Source organism: Lepisma saccharinum, chromosome 4 (assembly GCF_977018435.1).
Source record: "Lepisma saccharinum chromosome 4, izLepSacc3.1, whole genome shotgun sequence".
Classification (NCBI taxonomy): Eukaryota; Metazoa; Arthropoda; class Insecta; order Zygentoma; family Lepismatidae; genus Lepisma; species Lepisma saccharinum.
Window position 1 is genome coordinate 103,242,656 of NC_139232.1, and position 22,077 is coordinate 103,264,732.

A 22,077-nucleotide genomic window follows, 5' to 3' on the forward strand; every position below is an offset into this window, starting at 1 on the left:
GGGTGTGTATGTGAGGGGGGTGTCTTGGCGTGTGTGCGAGGGGGAGGGACGTGGCTTTTGTGAATGCTATTAATATCTTTATTATTATTATTATTATTATTATTATCTCAATAGGGTTACAATTAAGCCATACAGCATTTCATGTAGAAAAATATTAATTCAAATAATGACTTGATGCCCTATGTGGTAAAAAATATACAAAAGCTACATCTAAGGAAAATGAGATGAATTTACATGAGTATACAGTATAAAGTGTTCTATAGTAGCAATGAAATAAAGAAAGTTTGAGAGTTATACACATTTAGAAGAAAGGAAAATGTAAGGGTGTGTGGGTTTGGGAATGAGTGTGTATGAAATTAATGTTCGAAGTACATAATTGAACATTTTAAAACATGTGTGTGTGGTGGGAATGGTGGTGTGGGGGGGGGGTGAAATCTGAAATTATGTTACTGGAGTTAGAATTTATATGCATGTGAATGTAGAAAACGACAGAACTGCGCTTTGCTGGTACTGAGTTTGACCTTCGTCGGGAGTGAATTCCAGGTTACCGCTGCTAGGTACGAGAAGGACTTCTGGCCAAATCTGGTTTTGTTAGGTTTGAGGATTACTAGGTCTGTATGTAAGGACGATCTGGTGTTTCGGGTACTGAACTCGAGCGGAGCTTAATCCTATTATGCAATGGAGATGATTTGTTATGTATACTATGAAATACCTTATTCAGGTAGATGTAATGTATTCTCGAAGTGACTGTGGGTATGTTGTAAATCTTGCGCAATTGTTGAGAATTATTTTCTTGGGAGTGCATGTGAATAGTTCTTAAGCAATTGTTTTGGATTGTTTCAAGTTTCATCAAATGAGTTAAGTTACCGCCATAAATAAGACTAGCTCCATACTCGAATACGGGACGGATAAAGGAAAGGCAGAAATGTCTACTAAGATTTCTATTGAGATATTTACGAATTTTTTGAAATATGTAAACATGGTGATAGATTTTACGAATATAGTTATTTATTTGGAGATTAAAATTTAGCTGGGGTCTATAATGATTCCTAGATACTTTAAATGATTGCTGAATGGTACTCTGGCGTCATTAAGGGTAGCCGGGATTCCCTTACCGGTGTGAAGCAACGTTAAGCTTCAGGTTGTTGACGTTGTACCAATTTAGTACTTTGGGGAATGAGTTTTCCATTTTCTCCTTTACATCCTGGTACGTTTCTCCAACATTGTCGAGAAGGCAGTCATCTGCGTACAGAGTAATCGACAAATCTGAATTTATTAGTGTGATATCGTCAATAAATAGGTTGAATAATTTTGGGCCAAGTATAGAATCTTGTGGAATGCCCGAGGACACTTACTGCTCGGTGGAAAGTGAACATCCTACTTTCGTTGAGATTTTTCTATTCGCGAGAAAACTTTCCATGCAGAGAATTGTTTTGCTATTGAAAACAAATCTGTTTTTTAATTTTTCTATTAGCAACTTGTGATCAACGGTATCGAAGGCTTTACATACGTCCAGAGAAACTAATCCAACTAGGGAACTGCTTCTTTTTGTCCAGTGTCTCGCGCCATTCATTAATTAGACTAAGTAATAATAATTCCGAGGATACATCCTTCCTGAATCCATACTGTCGATCATATATCAGATTGTTGACTTCCAGGAAAGTTTTCAGTTGCTTCTCTATTACTTTTTCCATAACTCGGCTTAATGTTGGGGTTAAGGAAATCGGCCTGTAGTTACACGCTAGGGCAGGAGATTTAGATTTGTGAATTGGAGTTATTATAGAGTGATTCCAGCTCGTTGGAAATTGGTCACGTTTGAAGGACTTATGTCGGCGAGGGGCTTCGCTATAAGTGGGGCCAACACCACCAGAACGCTCTTGGGAATGTCATCCGAACCTCCTGCCTTTTTAACGTTTAATTTATTAAGAATTGCCAAAACTTTCTAATTTTCATTAGCTGTTATATTTTACCATTTATGAAGCTAAGGAATTACATATATTTTCTCCTCTATTGAAGGCTCTAAAGATGTCAAAATTTGACGTGATGTAATTGCCACGAGAACTGAATGACAGTGATTGATTTATGCACATAACATGGATGAAGGGAGTAGTGCGCCTTTATAGGAGGTGTTGACAAAATGGACTTCCATTTATTCTTGGTAAAGAATATTTTTCAAGTCATGAAAGTGGACCTTGGAAGTAATACTTCATTTCGTTGACTTAGTGATTTGCAGTTGGAATAAGAGAACCTAAATTATACATATAAAAAAATAGCGGGAATATGAGAGAGAGAGATATGTTATGTGGGAGAGAATCATGAAAAGAAATAAATGATCCGTTGAACTTCAGACGAGACATTTCAGAAGCTCTAATTATGAGGATTGATAATAGGAAACAAAACAGAATAGAAAACAGATAATATTGCAACAGAAATATATTAATGGTATTCATGTGTAGAAGGAGTACAAAACGATGAGATCCCTTGAATCCAATGACGTCATTTGTCAACATCCGATTTTTCAATCTTGATATCCCTTGAATCACAGTGACGTCATTTGACAACATCCGATTTTTCAATCTATGCAGACACAATGTATAAAAATATATAAAATATCATTTAGGAAACCGATATACTTACGAGCTAGAGAACATTTTTTTAGCAAGAAAATAAAATATCTGTGAGCAAAAGTCACTATGGTCTCTCAATGCTAAGCCTTTGCCTACCAGTGGATTTGGCCCAAAATCATCTGCGCGAATTCCATTTTCAATACGATTCTTTCTAATTGCAGTAGAAAGTAAACTGTCTAGATAAATTCATAAGCTATGAATTTTGTTTAGTAATTTTTGGACGTAAAATACGTAGTTTCTTACATATTCGCTGTTTTATGTATTATTATACTCTAATTCTAAAAATGAAAGAAAATATTTGAATAATTCTAATTCAATCAAGATTTATAGTAGCTCTATTAAACAAAACCATAATTTATCAACTTTTCTGCTCTTTCATTTTGTATATCTTCACTTTTTATGTACAACGCACCGCTTTCGAGATATTACATTTTTTTAGTTTTCAAGGTGAATTTTTGCCGCCATTTTCCCCAAACATTTGGATGGTGAATATTTAATGCATTATTCACTACACCATTCTGCACAATCTGACAAAAAATACATTTGAGTTGCAATTATTTCTGGGTTAGGCCATTTTTTCCTGTACGTTTGCTCTACTATAAGTTAAGACACAATGTTCACGAACAGAGCTAAAGACTTAAAATCTACTACAAGATTCATACTTCAGGTTTGTGCATCTTACTCACTTTTATATATATTCTTTCGTATTTCTAAATTAAAAATACAAAGTTATTTATTACTTACGTAAAATGAGTATCTATTTTGTACACCGAAAACGTTACGGGAACCACTGGATAGATATTAAACCTTTTGGATAAAAAATCTTTTCCTGCTCCCACAAAAATAGGCAATAATTAGGCTGGGGAGTTCAATGAACTAACCGATCTCTAATTACGCACAAGTAATGATCAGGCTGGAAAGTTCATACGAACTAACCGATCACTAATTATTCGGCTGATCACTTTTCGGGAACCATTGTTCCCTTCTTCAGGTCCTATAGCTCGGCTACTACAAGGTCACATAATATTCACCTAGTTGTTCATATCTGGCCTCGCTTCATAAAAAATTAGCCATACTTTCTATTCCTACAGTTTGTATTGGGGGGAAAATGAGCAAAAGTACTCACTCCACCGGCATCTCCTTGTCCGGGTTCTCCAACTCCATCCATTTCTGGACTTTCTGCCTGTACCATGCAACCTGCTCGCTGGCCCCGAATGATTCCCTTATTTCTATGACGTTTGTCCTCGCCTCTTTCCTTGATGGGGAATCCCCTTCCTTGTCCTCTTCTCCCAGTTCCTGATAGGCTGGGTTTGTCAGGTAAATGAGGTAGTTCTGCAAGGGACACCCAAACATTATTTTAGACAATGCAGCATGTTGCTGTAGGGTTTCAAATGAGAAACAATCATAAAATATATAAATTCTTGTTATAAATAAAACACAGAAATGAAATTACGAGTTTTGTATATTACACCATATCCCATAATACATTTTAGAACTAACAGTGATGATGAAATGTCGTTCTTCTTATCAAAGATTTTTATCGTTAATACATTTAAATTGTGAATGTTATAAAAAGATGTTATAATAACCTCCCCTGCTGAGCTCAATAAAATATAGGCGTCATACTGTGGTTAACCTCAATGATACAAGTTCTTAATTATACACATCAAAGAGTGACATAACATTCAACATTCAAAACAACTGTTTATACTATAACAAATCTTTCAAAGAATAAAGATCAATTTTGAACTACATTTATACTCTTGCACATGTTTGCTATCATTCAGTTTAAATGTCCAATATTATACATTCGTCGAAACAAAATAATATTTGCAATTAATGACACATTTTGATATTTGAGCAATAAATTAAATAAGTTATCAGCTACTCGAGCTTCACAATATCTATTGTCGTAACCCTTCTGATGAATTTCAGAAGCTAGATAAACAATCATCCACTGAGAAGATTCAAACGACAAAATTTTACAAAATCCAAGAATTACACTGTTCTACAAAGGTTTTATTTCTTCTAAAGGGATTTGGTATTGGAAATTCAAATCCGTAATTAGAATATCGCTATCAGGGACAGTTTTTTTAATTATATAAGGAAATGAAGAGTCTCATTTTACTCAGATTCACCGTTCATGATAAATGCAGGGAATTGTCAGATGAGCAGTTGGCAACATCTGCTTCTGAGCTTCTGTTTCAGATGTTGGCAATTCTGTTACTAAGCTACATAATGTGCCTGCAAGTTATTGTCAAAATACTAAGCATTGTGTTTGCAGCTTTTGTTTAAGTTGATATACTTTGTCGAATTCAACCAGGTAGCTTCTGCTACATCTGTGAAGAGTTGGCCTTTGTAAGGCAGAAGAAGAGGATTCTCTCTATCATGAAGAATTACTACAAACATTACCTTGGAATCGACCAATATAATCTCCACCCCAGCACAAACTTTACTAAATTTAGGCAAACGTGCCTATTTTGAAACTGAGCACCTACTGACTGATTGCAACGACATTAGTGGTTTAATGAACGTTCATACGTTCTTCTGATGTCACAAAGAAAGCTGTGAGATATTAAAAGCTAACTAAGTAACTCTCTAGCTTCTTAAGCCCAAAGGATTATGACTGCAGCAACACAAGCCTTCCATCTGTCCCCATCCTAGGCAAAATCGATCCAACATTTTCCATCCTTACCGATTTCCTTTAGGTCCAGGGATATTAGAAGAAATCCATGGAATATAATGAGCATAAGTGGAAGATAATTGGCGACTTCAAGATAGTTGCAATGGTTTTGGGAATGCAACATGACTACACAAAGTATCCCTGCTTCCTCTGCAAGTGGTATACCCGTGACAGAAGAACTCCTACACAAAAAAGAATTTGTCTCAACGAAATTGACAAGTGGGAGAAAAATTATACAGCGTGTGATACTCCTCTTCCCCCTCTTCACACCAAGCTAGGCCTTACGAAACAATTTATAAGGACTATGGACACAACTGGAAGAAGATTTAAGTGTATTTCAAACAAATTGCCTCGTCTCTCACCAGCAAAGCAAAAGAAACGTACTTTGTGGGACCTCAAAGTAGAGAACTTCAGCAAATCCAGACTTTGAAGCATGTCTAACGGACAAAGGAAAAAGAGCATGTATATAATGTTATATGCAATATAAATTGCAAGAATTGTAGATAAAATGAAAATCACGATTACTCGTAAACTATTCCTGACAGATAAAATCTAAATACAGATTTGAAATCAGCACAGAATTTGAAATCGGAATCAGAACTTTTTCCTCCAGAAAAGAGAAAAAAGTTTCTCTATATAGAACAGTGCTCGAAACAAAAGGACATGATACTTCCTTACCACCTCAATTACTGAGTTCAACAGTAGACATACGATAATTAATTATTGCACTTGCACTTGTGCTCTCAAAACCAAATAGGCATGTAATTGTTTAACTACAAATAAACCCACGTGGACAAATTCATTACCTAATTTCATAATGGCATATTTAAATCCTACCACTTTTACACGCTGTTCACCCGCGATACAAGCGAACTGAATTCCATCCATTTGTTCCAGCTTTATATTTGGCAGTAAAGAACATAAAGTGATCCAAACCTTATTATCCAACAAATTACATTGACTACCTGTGTCAATTAAACTTTTAAGAAACAAGTCAATGATAGATTCAGTATATAATGCAAAGGTAACCGAAACCATATTCTGCGTTGGTTACCATGACGACACGATTTGGTTATGTGGATGGTACGAACATCGACTAAAAGTACACATGAATATGTTATGGTGTGAGAAACGGGGAACGAGACGACATTATTTATATTGTCACAAATTCTTCGCTGTATTTCTGGTGCTTCAAGTAAAGGTGCAGGAGTTCCTTTATCTGTAACAGTCCACTCAGGCTCTGAGTAATCCACTCCATCAAAAATGCAACAGTTAAAACTTCATCTTTCTCAACGTCTAAATACTTAACATTATTAAAGTCACCGAGACAAGACTTAACATGCAAAAGGTATGGGTCATAATTACAAGCATGCCTTATATGGTCATCCTTTGGTAGGCAGGGCGATTTGAAACGCATTTCACCGCTTTCATTGTTTAATGTTCTCGCAGAGATTCCACTAGTAACATTCGTTATTGTACAACATTCCTGATTTAAACTAATATCACTGCAGTTCATTTCATGTCGGAAAATTCCATTGTCCCTTGCTGAAACCTCTGAGTTAGTGATAGTGGGGCCACCTTGTAATTCTCAAGAAAAATAAATTGTTAAAATTTCATCACCAGGTGCAAATATGACGCTGAAACCTGGTGCAACAACATCCTTCTGCATAATCATTGATCATGCAGTCTTACATTTCCAAAGGGTCATTGACGCATATTGAACATTGCTGTACCGACGACGACAACGAAAAAAATGCACGTCTAACTAATGGTTATTGATAATTTTTTCAGCGCCATATTTCCTCCGAATTAAAGACTTTTGATATAAATATAGAAATTACGAAAAATTATCAGAATAACGAAGCATGTGCGACGAGAAGCAGTTTCGGTTAGCTGCCACATCAACAAAGGTTGACACACAGAGCATTTGTGAGGTGTGTACAAAAAACGTTGGGAGAGTTTATCATTCAATTCGCATCAGAATTACTATTGTCAGTTCCATTTTTTATCCGTAGTAAATTTATAATGGTCCACAGACAATAATCACACTGTAATTTACACTTGACGTTCACCAGTTCTATAATGATAATCATAATAATACCTTGTAATACTCCCATGCATCTGTACCGTCAAGGAATGAGTCAAGAAAGATGCTATTCATTTTCATGAACCATGGCTCTCCGGTATCCAGGTCTCTCCGAAGGAAGAGCTGCAGGCGAAAGTGGTGGGCGTAGGAGAGGTCGCCTGACATACATAGGTAGGCACTGTAGTGGATCAGCTGGGCACGAGTCAGGGCGGGGATGTTCTTGAAGTTGTCGCTGTTCAAATACCGGATGATCAGGTCCCAGTTGTCGGTGTCGTAGTTAACGTAGTAGAGACCTGGAAGATTTCAGACAATGGTATAAAAAGAAAAAAGAACCAGTACACACTTTAAAAGAATAACTCCCTTGTAGCTATAGTTAGGGCATACTAAATATGCCTGTAGTTCAAGAAAAACTTGTAGGTGTGATTCACCTACGTCACAATCTTCTGAATTGGTACTTCGAGCAGCCTTGATGGATGACAGTTCTTGTAAACTACGGAATTCAAGCGAGAGATTTGAAACATTTTTACGGTGGTACATTATGAAGTATTCGGTGTTTCAAACAGAAGCTCACGTTATTTCACATTTTCTTGCTTACGCAAACATGCAGGCTGTGCGCACTCTGACGTCACATGAAAGTCGCTTGTACAGCAACATTGTTGGGATACCTAATAGTAAATTATATGCTTCAAGGTCAAGTCTAAATTGTAAGGACATTGTTGTAATGTTGACGAGGATGAGTGACGATATGATGAAATTGGACACTCACAATAACCACCCATGGCCAGGCGGGATTCGAACCCGACTGCCTTGAAGTCGTGGCGCGCTTTGAATACCACTCTCCCACAGAGGTCGGCTCAAGTCGCTTATGCAACGCGACTTATAACTATTAATTTTTTCAATGGACGAAAAATTAAAATTCAGATGATGTATTGGACTAGTGATCGCTACGGAAATAGGTGAGAAGATGAATGATTTACTTTGTAGTTAGTGATTATAAAATCCACCCACCACTTGCATTTATTTTTAAACATCACGTGATTTGAAATCAATAGGTGATTCTGGAAGTATTTTGAATGCTGATCACGGAATTGACATCCATTTTCCCCCATCACGTCAGGATTTTTCACAATTTTACAATGAAAATTATCATATTCGCCATAGCATTAAGTCCATGACAGAATGCAAAATAATAAATTTAAACACAGGAAATTTCGGCTGTTTACAAATCAATAGGTGATTCTGGAAGATTTTTGTGCACATGACATATATTTCTTCCCATCACGTCAGGTTTTTCCCGTAGATCATTATTTTTCTCCACGTCATTAAGTTCAATCAACACACTACATTATAACATTGAGTTTTGGTAATTTTTTAAAGGAAATCGTTATGGGGATTTCAAAAATTGAATTTACGTAATCAAAGTTTACAATTTCCATATCCATGTGTCTTTTGATGATGGAAGGTGGATTAAATGCTTAATATTCTATGTGCATTTATATTTCGAAATTGGACGATTTGTAATGTAGAAAGCCAATATTTACCCATTATCTAAACAGAGCCATCTATTAAGGAAATCATGGAACTACACATTTTATTGTGAAATTAAGGCAGTTAATATATTGCTATTTTTTTTTTTAAAAAAATACACGTGATGGGTAAAAATGGATTTCATTTATTGAATCAGCATGTTGAAATAATTCAGGGGCAACAGTCATCTGTGAGTCATCCAAACCCATGCAGGCCTGTGAATTGTTAATGTTTTCCTCTAGAGCCATTGTTTGAATTGGTACGTAGTACTAAAAATGATAACTTCATTCATTTACTGTTCTGAAAGGACAATTGGTTTCTTAGCAAAATCCCACTTTAAAGCATAAGGCTTTAATTGACACGCTGAAAATGTACGGAAGAAACCTCCTCAAATACAAGATACATGTCACACATGGAAGCGAATTGATACGTGGTACAGAACTCACCTACATACTCTGGATTGGCAAGGATAAATTTGTTTCTATCTGGAAGCCCGGTCAGCACTCCTTCCCTCTCTTGTAGGAAGATCTTAGCTCTCCTATCAACGAACTGAAGCTCGTCTTCCGTTGTGTAGGGGATGGGAATAGTCCACAGCAGGTCCTCATCTGTTTCTTTGTTTTTCCTTACAATGTAGACTTTCTGTAATAGACGTATGATAACATTCCAAAAAAATTCATTTCTATTCTTAAGTGTACACTCTAAACAATATAATAGTCGCATATAGAACATAAAGCGTTGTAAACTGATGAAAGAGGGAGATATTGCTTGATTTGGTTTATAATACTTCTCTTTTCTACCACTTCTCGCTAATCGCGAAGATGAGAATGAGTGATGGATGATGAAATTCATGAAAAAAGATACATTCACAAAGAACATCCATGTTCAACCTGGCATTTGAATCCGGAAGCCCTGCGTTGTATCGCGATGTGTTAACCACTCTGCCACGGAGGTCGATGTTAGAAAGAGAGAGATATGTTGCTGCGGTAATCAACTTCCGGGGTTTGGGGATACCAGAGGGTTAGTTAATATTTACTTTCCACAAATTGTCAATGTTTCATTCGGGAGGAGACTCACCAGGAATTCATGGCGTTGGCATAGTACTTGAACCACGTGTAAGAGATTTAGTAATATCAGTATGTTATGTGGATGAGAGCAGTGGCGAAGCGTGGTGTCACTGGAAGGGTAGGCACATGCTGTGAGTTCGTGTTGTTATGGGTGAGACTTTTTTAAAATATAAAAAATATAACTTTAAAGTTATTTTTGAAAATGTAACAACATATTCTTAACTCTTGATGTGTGCTAACTTGTAAATCGTATTTCTTCATTTTATTGTGAATTGATGCTTTAGATGTCATTCGAGTGACAGTCTTCAATGCCCCTTCTTTCTTCCTATGCCCTCTAATAGGCTTCTATGCTTGTTTTTGTAGCATTCCAGAGTAATACAAGTTATTTTTCCCTTGCTCACTTCTCGCTTACAAAAATGAAACCCGACCCCCGTGGCGAAGTGGTTAGCACATCGCGCTACGACACCAGGGGTCTTGGGATGGAATCTCGGCCTGGGCATGGATATTTGTGAGTGTCCATTTGTCAATATCATCATATCAACACTCCTCCCCATCTTCGCAAATTAGCCAAAAGTGGCACAAAAAGCGAAGTAAAATAAAGGAAATCAATGAAAGAATTATAAAAAAATAAATGAATGAAAAGAAGAAAAGACAAGATAAAATATAATAATAAAAGAACAAAGCAACAGGAGTAAATCGAGAAACTAACGAAAACGCAGAACACTGTGATAGAAACATTTTTCGCCCTCTGAACAAATTGTATTTACCTTTCTACCGTCACCTTCCCTTTCCCCTCCTTGGACACCCCGCGTTGAACAAGAAACAGATGTGAAACCCAGTTTTGTACCGTGTCTTCAGCATTGCCAACCTCCCAATCAGGAAAAGTGTGCTGATTAAATTCTTAACTTTGCTAAATGCAACTAAATTGTGCTCGGATGACTTAGGTCTTATGTTCATTTTATGTATCTATTTTGGGGGCAGTTGTGATGTGAACATGCGTTGTTGTTTAGTTAAACGATATTGGTAATTTCCACCCATCAAATTAATTACAACGGTTTAACCAATATAATTGATTCAATCGCTTGACAAAGTTTGAGAAAATTCGACGACTACAAAAGGCGGCGGCTTTTTTATCTGTGACCCTAACTTTCTAGCAATTTCCTCCCATAAAATGTTCCTCGTGAGCTAAGTAAGGAAAGATAAAGAAAAGATGAAAAGAAGGCGGTGGACCAGATGTGGCTGGATCGGCATGCTACCTTTTGTTTGAAACAAATAAGATCTGATAATAATCAGATCAAATGATCAAATAGGATTTTTTTAAATTTATTTTTTCAAAATATATTCCTCTGAATTCAACTTATCTGTCTCCTAGGGGAGCATGTTTATAGATGATGCTATATTTTACCATTATTCCAAACACAGGGTGCTAGGTGCCAAGGAAGTTCAAATTGTACTACATTTAGCACAATTACGCTAGGGTTAGCATCATTGCGTGAGGCCGTAATCACTGTCTCCATTTCGGGCGAACGCGCCCCTAAAATTATGCTTTCCCACATGAAGCACATAGAATGTTATGGGACTAGCTGAGGCTCTATGAGAAGTGGCTCGACATGCGACGACAGAGACTCTGGCAGGGATGGAAATTTGTGGTGATTATCGTAAGGCCTAAAATTGCAGTTTTCTTGTATTATGGCGTCGTTTAATGAAATTATAAGTAATAATATAATCTTTAATAGCCAAGTATATTAGGGTAGGCCCGGCTTCCGGGCCTCTTATGAGGCTTTGCCACTGGATGAGGGAATAATTATGGCACGACTGAAGGGAAAGAAGAAAGACCAAGTGCTTATACAAGTCTACATGCCACATAGCGGTTTGCCAGACGAGTAAGTGGAAGAAACCTACGACAAGATAGAAGACATAATGAAAAAATAAAGGAAGAGAGCATACATTATCGTAATGGGAGATTGGAACTGAAGTAGTAGTAGAAGGCCAGGAAGGAATCGGAGTAGGAAGATATGCATTAGGGGACAGAATCGCTAGAGCTGAATTGCTGGTCAACTTCTGCAAGAGTAACTCACTCATTGTTGGAAACTATCTCTTACAATAGCATACGAGAAGAAGATACACATGGACATGCACAAAGGAGAACAGAAGATATCAGATAGACTACATCCTGGATATTTAGAAACTGCCTCAACGATTGAAAAACCTTACCAGGAGCTGACATAAATTCGGACCATGCACTAGTAGAGGGAAAGATATGCTTGTCTATGAAGAAGATAAAAAGAGGACAGAAAATAAAGAAACCTGATATCGAGATACTAAAGGGAGAAAAACAAAGGAAAAGATTTAAAAAAACATAATTTAAAGAAAGTGTATTTGAAGTGATAAAGCATGTTAAAATCAGTGACACGATGTGGGAAGGAATAAAAGTTTCCCTTAACATAGCCGTCGAAGACACCATAGGGTGCAGGGAAAGAAACAAATGCAAGGAGAACATGGATCACGGAAAGTATGCTCGAGAAATTGGAAGAAAGGAGAAGATAGAAGAGTATTAATGCACAGGAAGGAAGAAGACTATACAGAGAACTCAATAAACAGGTAAGAAGAGAAGCAAATAAGGCAAAAGAGAAATGGATGAAACTAACGTGCGAAGAAATAAAAGAATTAGGAAAGAGAAGATTATATATACCGTGAAATTCAATCCCTTCGCTTTACAAAAAGAAGTGGGAAGCTATGTGGATGATAGAAGATGAGAATAGAAACGAGATTAACGACAAACAAGAAATACTGAGAACATGGGAAGAGTATGTAAAGGATCTGTAGGGGAGAGCGAGCCGACCAAATACATGATGAATAGAAAAAGAAGGAGGGCAAGAAGGGCTACTCATGATGATGGATGAATTGGAACTCGCACTCAAAGAAATGAAGAACGGAAAAACAACAGGAAGTGACCAAATTCCTGTAGAGCTCATAAAGTGATCTCGACGAAGGATATAATGAAGTGCTACATTTATGCAATGAAATGTATGATGAAGGTGTATGGCAAAAATATTTCATGGAAACAATCTAAGTAACTCTAAAGAAGAGAAGTAACGCCAAGAAATGTGCTGAATATAGAACAGTCAGTTTGATATCACAATCAGCAAGAGTTCTCTTGAGAACTTTAAATAGATGCTTACACTCTGAAATAAACAGAGAGATAGAGGAAGAACATTTTGATTTTAGAAAGGGAAGAGGTACGAGAGACGCCATAGGAATACTGAGAACAATTGCAGAAAAATATCTGGAAAAAGGTAAATAAATATCTGTACCCTTTGTCGATTTAGACAAAACGATTGATAGAGTGAGTTGGACCAAGTTTTCAGGGATCATTTAGAATATTAGGGTAGATTGGAAGAATAGGAGGCTTATCTGCAAATTATATATGAAACAATGTGTCAAAGTGAGAATAGGAGAAGAAATGAGCCAAGGAAGTGAAATTGTAAGAGGGGTACGACAAAGATGCTGTCTTTCTCCTAACTATATTTAGAACATATAGCTAAAACTGTTCCCATTGCAAGAGAGAGAGTTAGTAGCAGTAGGAGGAAGGACAATATCTTGTATATGACTTGCAGATGACATGACCCTGTTGGCAGAAAATGAAATAACCATAAATGCCATGCTTGCAGAAATGAATACCCACTGTGAACAGTTTGGGATGGGCATGATGATAAATGTGCAGAATACGAAAACAGTAATGATCGGAAGAGAACCGAGAAAGGCAAAAGTGAGCGTAAGAGGTGAGATAATCGAACAAGTAGAAACTTTTAAATATCTTGGATGCGTCATAAACGGTGATATGAAATGCAGTCAAGAAATAGAAGCGAAGGAAGCCTTTAATAGGAAGGAAAATATTTTCTGTGGATTTATGAACAATGATCCGAGGAAAGAACTAATGAAATGCATTGCACAGAGTGCAGCTCGATATGGTGCGGAAATATTGACACTGTTAACAAGTGACAAAAAGTTAGTGGAAGCTCTAGAAATGTGGCTTTGGAGACGAATAGAACGGGTGAAATGGACAGCAAATGTAAGAAAGGAAGCAGTGCTAGAAAGAGTTGGGGAAGAGAGTTCAATGCTGGAGATAATAACGAAGAGAAAAATAAATTGGTTCGGTCACTGGATGAGAAGAAATTGTATAGTAAGGAATGTCATTGAAGGGATGATCAATGGAAAGAATATCCAGGGAAGAAGAAGATACCAAAAGATTTACGACGTCTAAATAAGTGACTCCTACTATGCTACAAAGCTAAAGGCTGAAGATCGAACAGCATGGAGGTTGGAAGGAAAGACTTGCCCTTGGGCAGAAAACAATAAGTGAATGAATGAATTTGTCAATATTCCCAAAAACCTTTGGTAACATTTTTCTAAAGAAAACATCACAGTTTCAAATCGATAACTAATAAAGTAATTAAGTAATTTTCTCCCCCACCCGTTTTTTAATGAGCATCTGAAATATATCTAGTGTTCCGAATGAGCAAGGACATTAGTTCTTACCAAGTTAATTTCTGTTATACTTTAAGGAAACAGCCGGACACCTTTTGGAGAGGAGAAGAGAGTACTAAAAAGGAGATCGCTTTACATTTAGAAGACAATGTGTGTCACGTACATTATAAACTATGTTAGGGCTGAGCCGATACCCCTTTGAATCGATACCAATACTCTTACGATTCTCACCGATACCGATGGTTGGAAATTGTTGTCCAATTTTTTTATTAATATTGGTCAATGAGTATTCAGTAATAAGCATCAATTTACCAGAGTTTTCCTTAAAAGTAGTAAAGAAATACTTCAGGATATGAAAATATCTGTTATTTAATCTCAAAATGCAGGTTCTTTTACACAATGATAAAAACATATGCCTCCATAAAGTATCTTCGAGCAAGGTCTTGGATTGAGTCTTTTTAAAAAACCTGATAAATTTCGACCCATTTTTCCATTGACAAGATTTGTACTCGTCAGAGATATCCAATCCAATGTTATTGATTTGTCTTGTGTCATAGTTTCTTGACGCGATACTGTGATTTACCTTAACACATCAACCAAATACATACCCTGTTTAATTGTTGCTTTGATCCGCTTTGTAATAATAACAATATCAATATCAATAGGTATCCATAGCAATGAATGTGCAAGAGACATCAAGTTCGTGAGGAGTGATTTTAGAAATGATTTTTAATCTTTTTCCTGTTTGTCAACGAATGAATTTCACCCTGATAAGAATGGTACAAAATCAATTGAAACTTCGAATTTTACTTAACTTTAAGGATAGTTAGATTTCGCGAAAGTGTCGCGCATAGTTTTCAACCATCAAAACACCGCCAAAGTATCGGCCACTATCGGTAAATTAAATCCATCCGATACTTTCCGATACCTCGCCATCGGCTCAGCCTTGATGTATAATATACAGGGTGGTTGGTAATTCGATTTATTCCTGGAAAGGGGTAATACTAGAGCACATTTGCAACAAATTTTATCATATGCACAAGGGGTCGGAAATCAATGGGTTTCGGGATATTCCAGTTTGTAGATTTTCGTGACATATTTCGACTTGCGACCTAGAAACTACTAATTGTGAAAACACTACTACACCCTGGGCAGTTAATTGACTCGTCGCTAACAGCTGACGAATGAGTGACTACTGGGACAACAATTAATGCCCAAAATTGCCATACCCACAGAAAGAAACAGTCATTGGAGCACACGTCATTAAGAAATTTGGAAATTATCGTTTAAATCGAAGAGGATTACTCAAAAAAATGGTAACACACTTAGCATAAAAATTACGGAAAAACTTAATCGCTTAATAAGCTCTCCAAAAAGATACAAATGTTGTCAACTGGCACACGGGTTGGGGAAAAATCTGAATAAAAAGCTTAGAAGGCGCGTTGTAGACCTCTTTGTAAAGTGAAAATAAGTTGTCTGTTGTGAGAAAAAAGGGAACGAAAATGAGTGAAGTAATAATGTTATTTACCATTCTCATGATTCCAGGTTGTCAGAATTAACTGTTACAAAAACTACAAATCCTGTTCAATCCTCCCCCGGTTACGTATGCAGGCAATAATTCTATCTTATTTAATTAAAATATTGTATTTGTGCGTTTTCAATTTGGCAAATATTTATGATGTCTTAGACAACTAGTGTCAGATAGAAAATAAATTAATCTTGATATGCCAGGACCTGGCAACATTTAAGAAACTGATAGATTTATCAACAAGCAAGAAATATCACAACAACTAGGGAAGATGGTGGAAAAGATGTCTCTCCAAAAAGAGAGCTTATGAAACGAAGATGTTTTTTCCGTAATTTTTACGCTAAGTGTGTTACTATTTGTTTTAGTAATCCTCTTCGATTTAAATGATAATTTCCAAATTTCGTAATGACGTGTGCTCCAATCACTGTTTCTTTCTGCGGGTATGAAAATTTTGGACATGAATTTTTACCCAGTATTCACTCATTCGTCAGCTCTTATCAACGTGTCAATTAAGTGTCCAGGGTGTAGTAGTGTTTTCGCAATTAGTAGTTTTTGGTCGCAAGTCGGAATATGTCACGAAAATCTACAAACTGCAATAATTCGAAACCCATTGATTTCCGACCCCCTGTGCATATGCTCAAATTTGTTGCAAATGTGCTCTAGTATTACCCCTTTCCAGGAATAGGTCGAATTACTAATCACCCTGTATATACGCATTGTTTTCTTAAAAAATATATTTTATATTACCTGGCTTAGAGTTGCTGTGTTGTTCTCGTAGTTTCTGTTAATGGTAACAACAGGAATTCTGCTGTAATTGGTCCATGTGGTTGCAACATCAGGGAGAGATATGCTGGCAGGCAATGATCCATCCTCGTGGCAGAGCTCATCAAACGTTTGCCAGAAATATTTCTTGTCGTCTTCGTGGTATACTCCTCGTCTTGATTCCAACCTCACTTTACTTCAAAGAAAGTTCCGAAAGATCAGTTTTCCTCCTAAGAACAACAACATGTCAGATCCACGTGGAGTCAAATAAATCGTCCCTTGAAACCTTTCCCACCAATAGCGTTCGTCCAAGAAATAACAGCTCTCGTCAATTCCACGTGGACTAAATGAGATGTTGCTAATTCATTTTCTTTAGAGATTTTTTAACGCGAAGTTGCGGTTGCGTTATCTTTGCTAGGTTGTGTTATCGTATTGTGCTACTTTTTAATACAATATAAATACCTTGGGAGCATAACCTAGCAGTGAATGAATGGATGTCTAAACACTGCAGGCAAAAGTGACAACAGCACTTTGCCGAAAAACAGGTGGTGGCTCGAAACCAGATACGGGTCCGGTCGGCTTCTCTGAAAATTCATCTCACTATCTCTTCTCTCACTTTTTGTGTGCATGCGTGTATGTGGCAGAACAGTAAACAGTAGAAAGAGAGAGAGAGAGAGAGAGAGAGAGAGAGAAAGTAAGATAAGGCAGTAAGCACAGTAAGTGTGTTAGAGCGAATTCGCATTTGCTTTGTTTTAAGTCGCTTTAGCAAACATGTGAGGGTAGACAGTGATTGGATGAAATGATTTATCCCTTGCACATAATAAGAAACATAACACATATCTATCAAAGGATAGTTTGCATGCAAGACCGCTTTCCCAAATGGTCTCCTGATTATAACCCTCAAGCGAGAGACGCATGCAAAGAGAAAAATGTAACACCGACAAACTGAAGAATGAGATGATGAGAGAGAAAAAGTGGATGAGAAGAAGAGATATAAGTAGATAAATAGCAGCAGCTTAGACATATTCACAGGGAGAAAGAAGAGAGATAGAGAGAGAGAGAGAGAGAGAGAGAGAGAGAGAGAGAGAGAGAGAGAGAGAGAGAGAGAGAAGGTGAGAGAAGGGGAATTGGAGAGAAAAATATAGGAAGAGGGAGAGAAGAATAATAAATAAATACAGGGAGAGAGGGAGACAGATAGACCAAACCTGAGCGGGATTCGAACCCCTGGACACTTGGCGTCGTAACGCGATGTGCTAACCACTTTTTTTTTCATATAAAGGAAATACCCCCTACACGGAGGTATCCCCCACCATTCACAATTTTTCTCACTTTTACACTTTTCAATTGTTACAGTTTCTCATTTCCTTATCATCTGGACAAACACAAATACCCATGCCTTAACCGAGACTCGAACCCGGAACCTCTGGTGTTGTAGCGCGCTCTGCTAACCACTCCGCCACGGAGGTCGACGTACTCGGCCACAGGGGCCGGTGCAGGAAAGAGAAAACATTCACAAAGAAAAAGAGAGAGAGAGAATTGAAGAGAGAAAAGCAGAAAGCAACAAGGAAATCAATGAAACAAGAGAATAGAGAGAGAGAGTGAGTGTGAGAATCTAGTGAATGTAAGAACACAGAGAGGGTGAGAAATGCACAAGCGGAATGAAACGTATTGGAACACCAACAAATCAAGGTGTCCCACATTCGACCTCGGTGGAGGCCACCTGAAACTGTAGGTTCAATCCCGATTGTCTTATTTCTGCATAAAATGTTCTTAAACTTAGACAAAGGTTTCAAAACACACACATGGAGATGGCGGGAGTGAGAGAAAAGAGAGAGACGGCACCCAAGAGGGACAGGAGGGACGATCACCCTCCAGTCAACCAGTAATAATGTTCTTTTTACGTGTGTTGTTCTTCAGCTGTGCACTAAATGTAATGCCCCACTCCCAAGTAAATATTCCTACTCCACCCATTACCTTTTTTCTGGCAGCGTCATTAGACACACACACAAAAAACACACATACCATTATACACACATACACATAACTATCTCTCTGAATACTTACCCCTCACTGTCCATTTTATTCAACGTCTTCTGGTAATTAGCTGGAGAAACTGTTTCGTTGAACATTGACCTAATCACAAGTTCTGGAAAAGAAAAGAGACGATTCTCAGTTCTTTAACCAACCAGAAATGTAATGGTCATTTTGGTATTAACTTTACATCTAGATTGAGGGGTGGCTCCAGATAAAATTTTCACCCGTGTGAGGTGGATTTTTGGCGTCCCTTCTTTTCCACCCTTCCATCCTTTCTTTTCCCCTATTATCTCCAATGGAAATATGACAACGTTATAAATTTATGGTTTTAATAATTAAAAATACCGTTATTTTTTTAATGTCTCACGTGTTACCATTCAAAAGAGGTTCATCTTAGGCATGTGTTTAATTTGTACATAATGACATTAAAATGAGAGGAATCTCTTAGCTTAAATTGCTACATGATTTTGCAGTATAATTATTATGTTATGCAGCAGTAACTTCAATTAATCCTTGTATACACAAATCCAAATTCTTAAGAATTTGCTTACCTAATCAGACGTGAAGTTTTGGCGCTACTCAAGCGGGACTTCCCTTTTGGTGCCCCCGAGGGTGGCGCCCCGGGATGTTTCCCGAGTTACCCGGCCCTTAAACCGCCTCTATTATATTCCTTCTAGGTCTTGAATTCTTCATGAAGTCGTTAGAATTAAACGCAATACTTTTGCAGATTCCATTGCTAACCTTATGGTATTAAACTCTTACTCATTTGAAGTAATTATGATAATCTAAGGATTCCAAATCTAAAATCGTGTAGCTATTTTATCCACAATATTTAAGCAAAAATATTTACACATTACACGAGAATAATCCTTGTGTTGTTTTATATTAAAACCCAAATATAAATATTCCAACCAATGCTGGTTCTCAAGTTTGGCAGTTTTTAATTATTTGGGTGTACAAGTAGAAAATTTATCTTGATGTGCTGAAACAGGAACATCCAAACATAGATCTCGAAAGTTTATACAGAGGCGTAATTTGGTTGGCGTTGGGCAAAGAGGACACTTGCCCACAAATTTTCAGTCTAATAGAAATTTGTATGTTAATGGTACTTTTGTTAACATCCTGGAACCTTAGTATCAAAGAATCCAGTAATATTTACGATTTCTCAAATGTAACAGGATATTCTGGCTTTCAACAATAGTCCTAGTTGATATTTTTATGGGGTTGAAAACTCTTTGATTCTGCCTCCCAAAGTTAAGCTCCAAGTTCGATTCTGACCCACCAAAGTTAGGTCCTAAGTTACACATCTCGTATATATATATATATATATAAAAAGAATGAATAATTAATTTAAAAATACTGTACCATGTTGTTGTGAGTCTCTTTTGGAAATTCCGTTCTCTCGTCCGTAACCAAAACGGTGAAAGTTCAAAAATCTCCTTCTTAATCTGAATGTGGGATCATCCTTTTGAAAGAATATCGAGTTAGTATATTGGAAAATTGTATACATATACTATGATTCATGCAAAATTCTGCAATACCACAAAGAAAAACATTCCGCACAAACAACATGCAAGAATACTGCAAAACAATAGAATCACACATAGACCCTATTGGGTAAACGTGCACTACACTCCTTAAGATTCTTATTGTTATCATGTGTAAAAATTGATTTGGAAATCGTGAAAAGAAAACGGCTCTTTTGGAAAGAAACAGGAGGTTTTTTTTTGGTTGGGCTTCTTTCCATAAAAAGTATTTCAAATCAATGAAAATACATTACTTGGCTGCGCTTTTCATGTTCCACAGCTTTAATTTATTTCTCTACTGTAAAAAGACACTCATATCTAAATGAAAATACAACTTTCAACAGGGAATTCATAACCAGACACAAGCAGTAGTTGCAAAAATGCAGACTTCTTCGAATGGAAGTGTGAACTTCCTATTTCAGTAGGCTTGTTAAATACATCTATGTAGTACATGAACATTCGCATAACTAGAGTAGTTTTGTATGTATTTTGTAAATAGAATCTAATAGCATATGATGTGATATTCATTGTTTGAATTTGACTAATGAACATGAAGGAAAGAAACAAGAAAGAAAGAAAATATTGCTACATCATGACCCAGCACTCATCATCGAGGGGGCCAATATGGTCTTCTTGACCCCCCCCCCCCCAGTCGAGTCATAAAAAAATGTACTATTTTCTTCTGCTCATTTGTGGTTCTGAATAAAATTTGAGAAAATATTTTTACATTCGTCAAATGAACATAGGCTGAAGTTTCCGCTAACAGCAAGAACAAGACAGATCGCTAATCAGAGTTGGAATGGCAGTTTCGTCTTTAAAAAGCCAGTGCAAACGTGAATTATCCGTCCTAGGAATTCCCTCTTCCTGTCTCCAGTTCCAGCAGGTTTTCTACAGATACACTCGTTCGTAACAATGTTCCAGGGAAAGTGGAGGGAAGATGTCGGTGCACTCAGATATGAACGGTCTGTAGTTCCGAAATAGATCCAAGCCGACATATTTCCGCGAAGCAGGTGTTGTGGAGGAACCAAATATCCTATGAAGAATTCCTGGCCTCCCTCCTACCATTGCATGTCCACAACACCGTTGTCCGGGAATCATTGTCCAGATGGGCGTTTCGAAATATGATTACGTCTCTCCTAGCTTTGCCTTGAACTTTTCAGTTGAAGTTTGGTGTTGGTCAGGGTCAGTAGTCAGTTATCGGGTGCATCGGAAACTTGTGAATAACAATAAGTCCGTCGACCACCGCGTCGTATCATTGTTAACATAAACATATCAAATATGTTTCTGAAAATGTGGATGCAGGGGAAGAGAGAAAACTTCTTTTTGGAGGTAAGCAGTAGAATAAAATTATTCTTGATCATTTGATCATTTACATAAGATGAAGCTATTGTGGAATGTTGATCGCACGCTAACACATCGCACCACATTTCGTCTCACGCTGGATTTTCTTGGGGGGATGGGGGAGCGGTGGCAGAGCTACATTGATTCTTTTGACACACTTAAAAATATCCCAAATTATAGAAATTATATTTTAAACAAGTACTAAATAAAATTCGTGTTCAAACATTTCAATGAAAAATTGCTCATATGCACTATTAATTATATTATAAAATGAGGACGTGGTAATATTAATTTACATGAAACAATGTAAATTCACAACAGGGCGTCAAAATTAAATATAATGAACGTCTAACCATGAAAAGAAACACCAATTTAGAACCTCACATATTTCTTGGTTTGTTCTGCCTGCTT

At 37.1% G+C, this 22,077-nt stretch overlaps 1 protein-coding gene across 2 annotated transcripts in view; it reads right to left on the reverse strand.

The window, feature by feature from the left end:
- LOC145986686 (aminopeptidase N-like) overlaps positions 1–22,077 on the reverse strand; it is an 80,531-nt gene that overhangs the window by 50,891 nt on the left and 7,563 nt on the right. For both annotated transcript variants that reach the window (XM_083120998.1, XM_083120997.1), the window contains exons 3-8: positions 20,165–20,264; positions 18,830–18,911; positions 16,751–16,961; positions 9,370–9,562; positions 7,412–7,689; positions 3,754–3,959 (exon numbers count right to left, since the gene is read on the reverse strand). In XM_083120998.1, the coding sequence (XP_082977124.1) occupies positions 3,754–3,959; positions 7,412–7,689; positions 9,370–9,562; positions 16,751–16,961; positions 18,830–18,911; positions 20,165–20,264 (1,070 nt within the window). The remainder of the gene's footprint in view (positions 1–3,753; positions 3,960–7,411; positions 7,690–9,369; positions 9,563–16,750; positions 16,962–18,829; positions 18,912–20,164; positions 20,265–22,077) is intronic.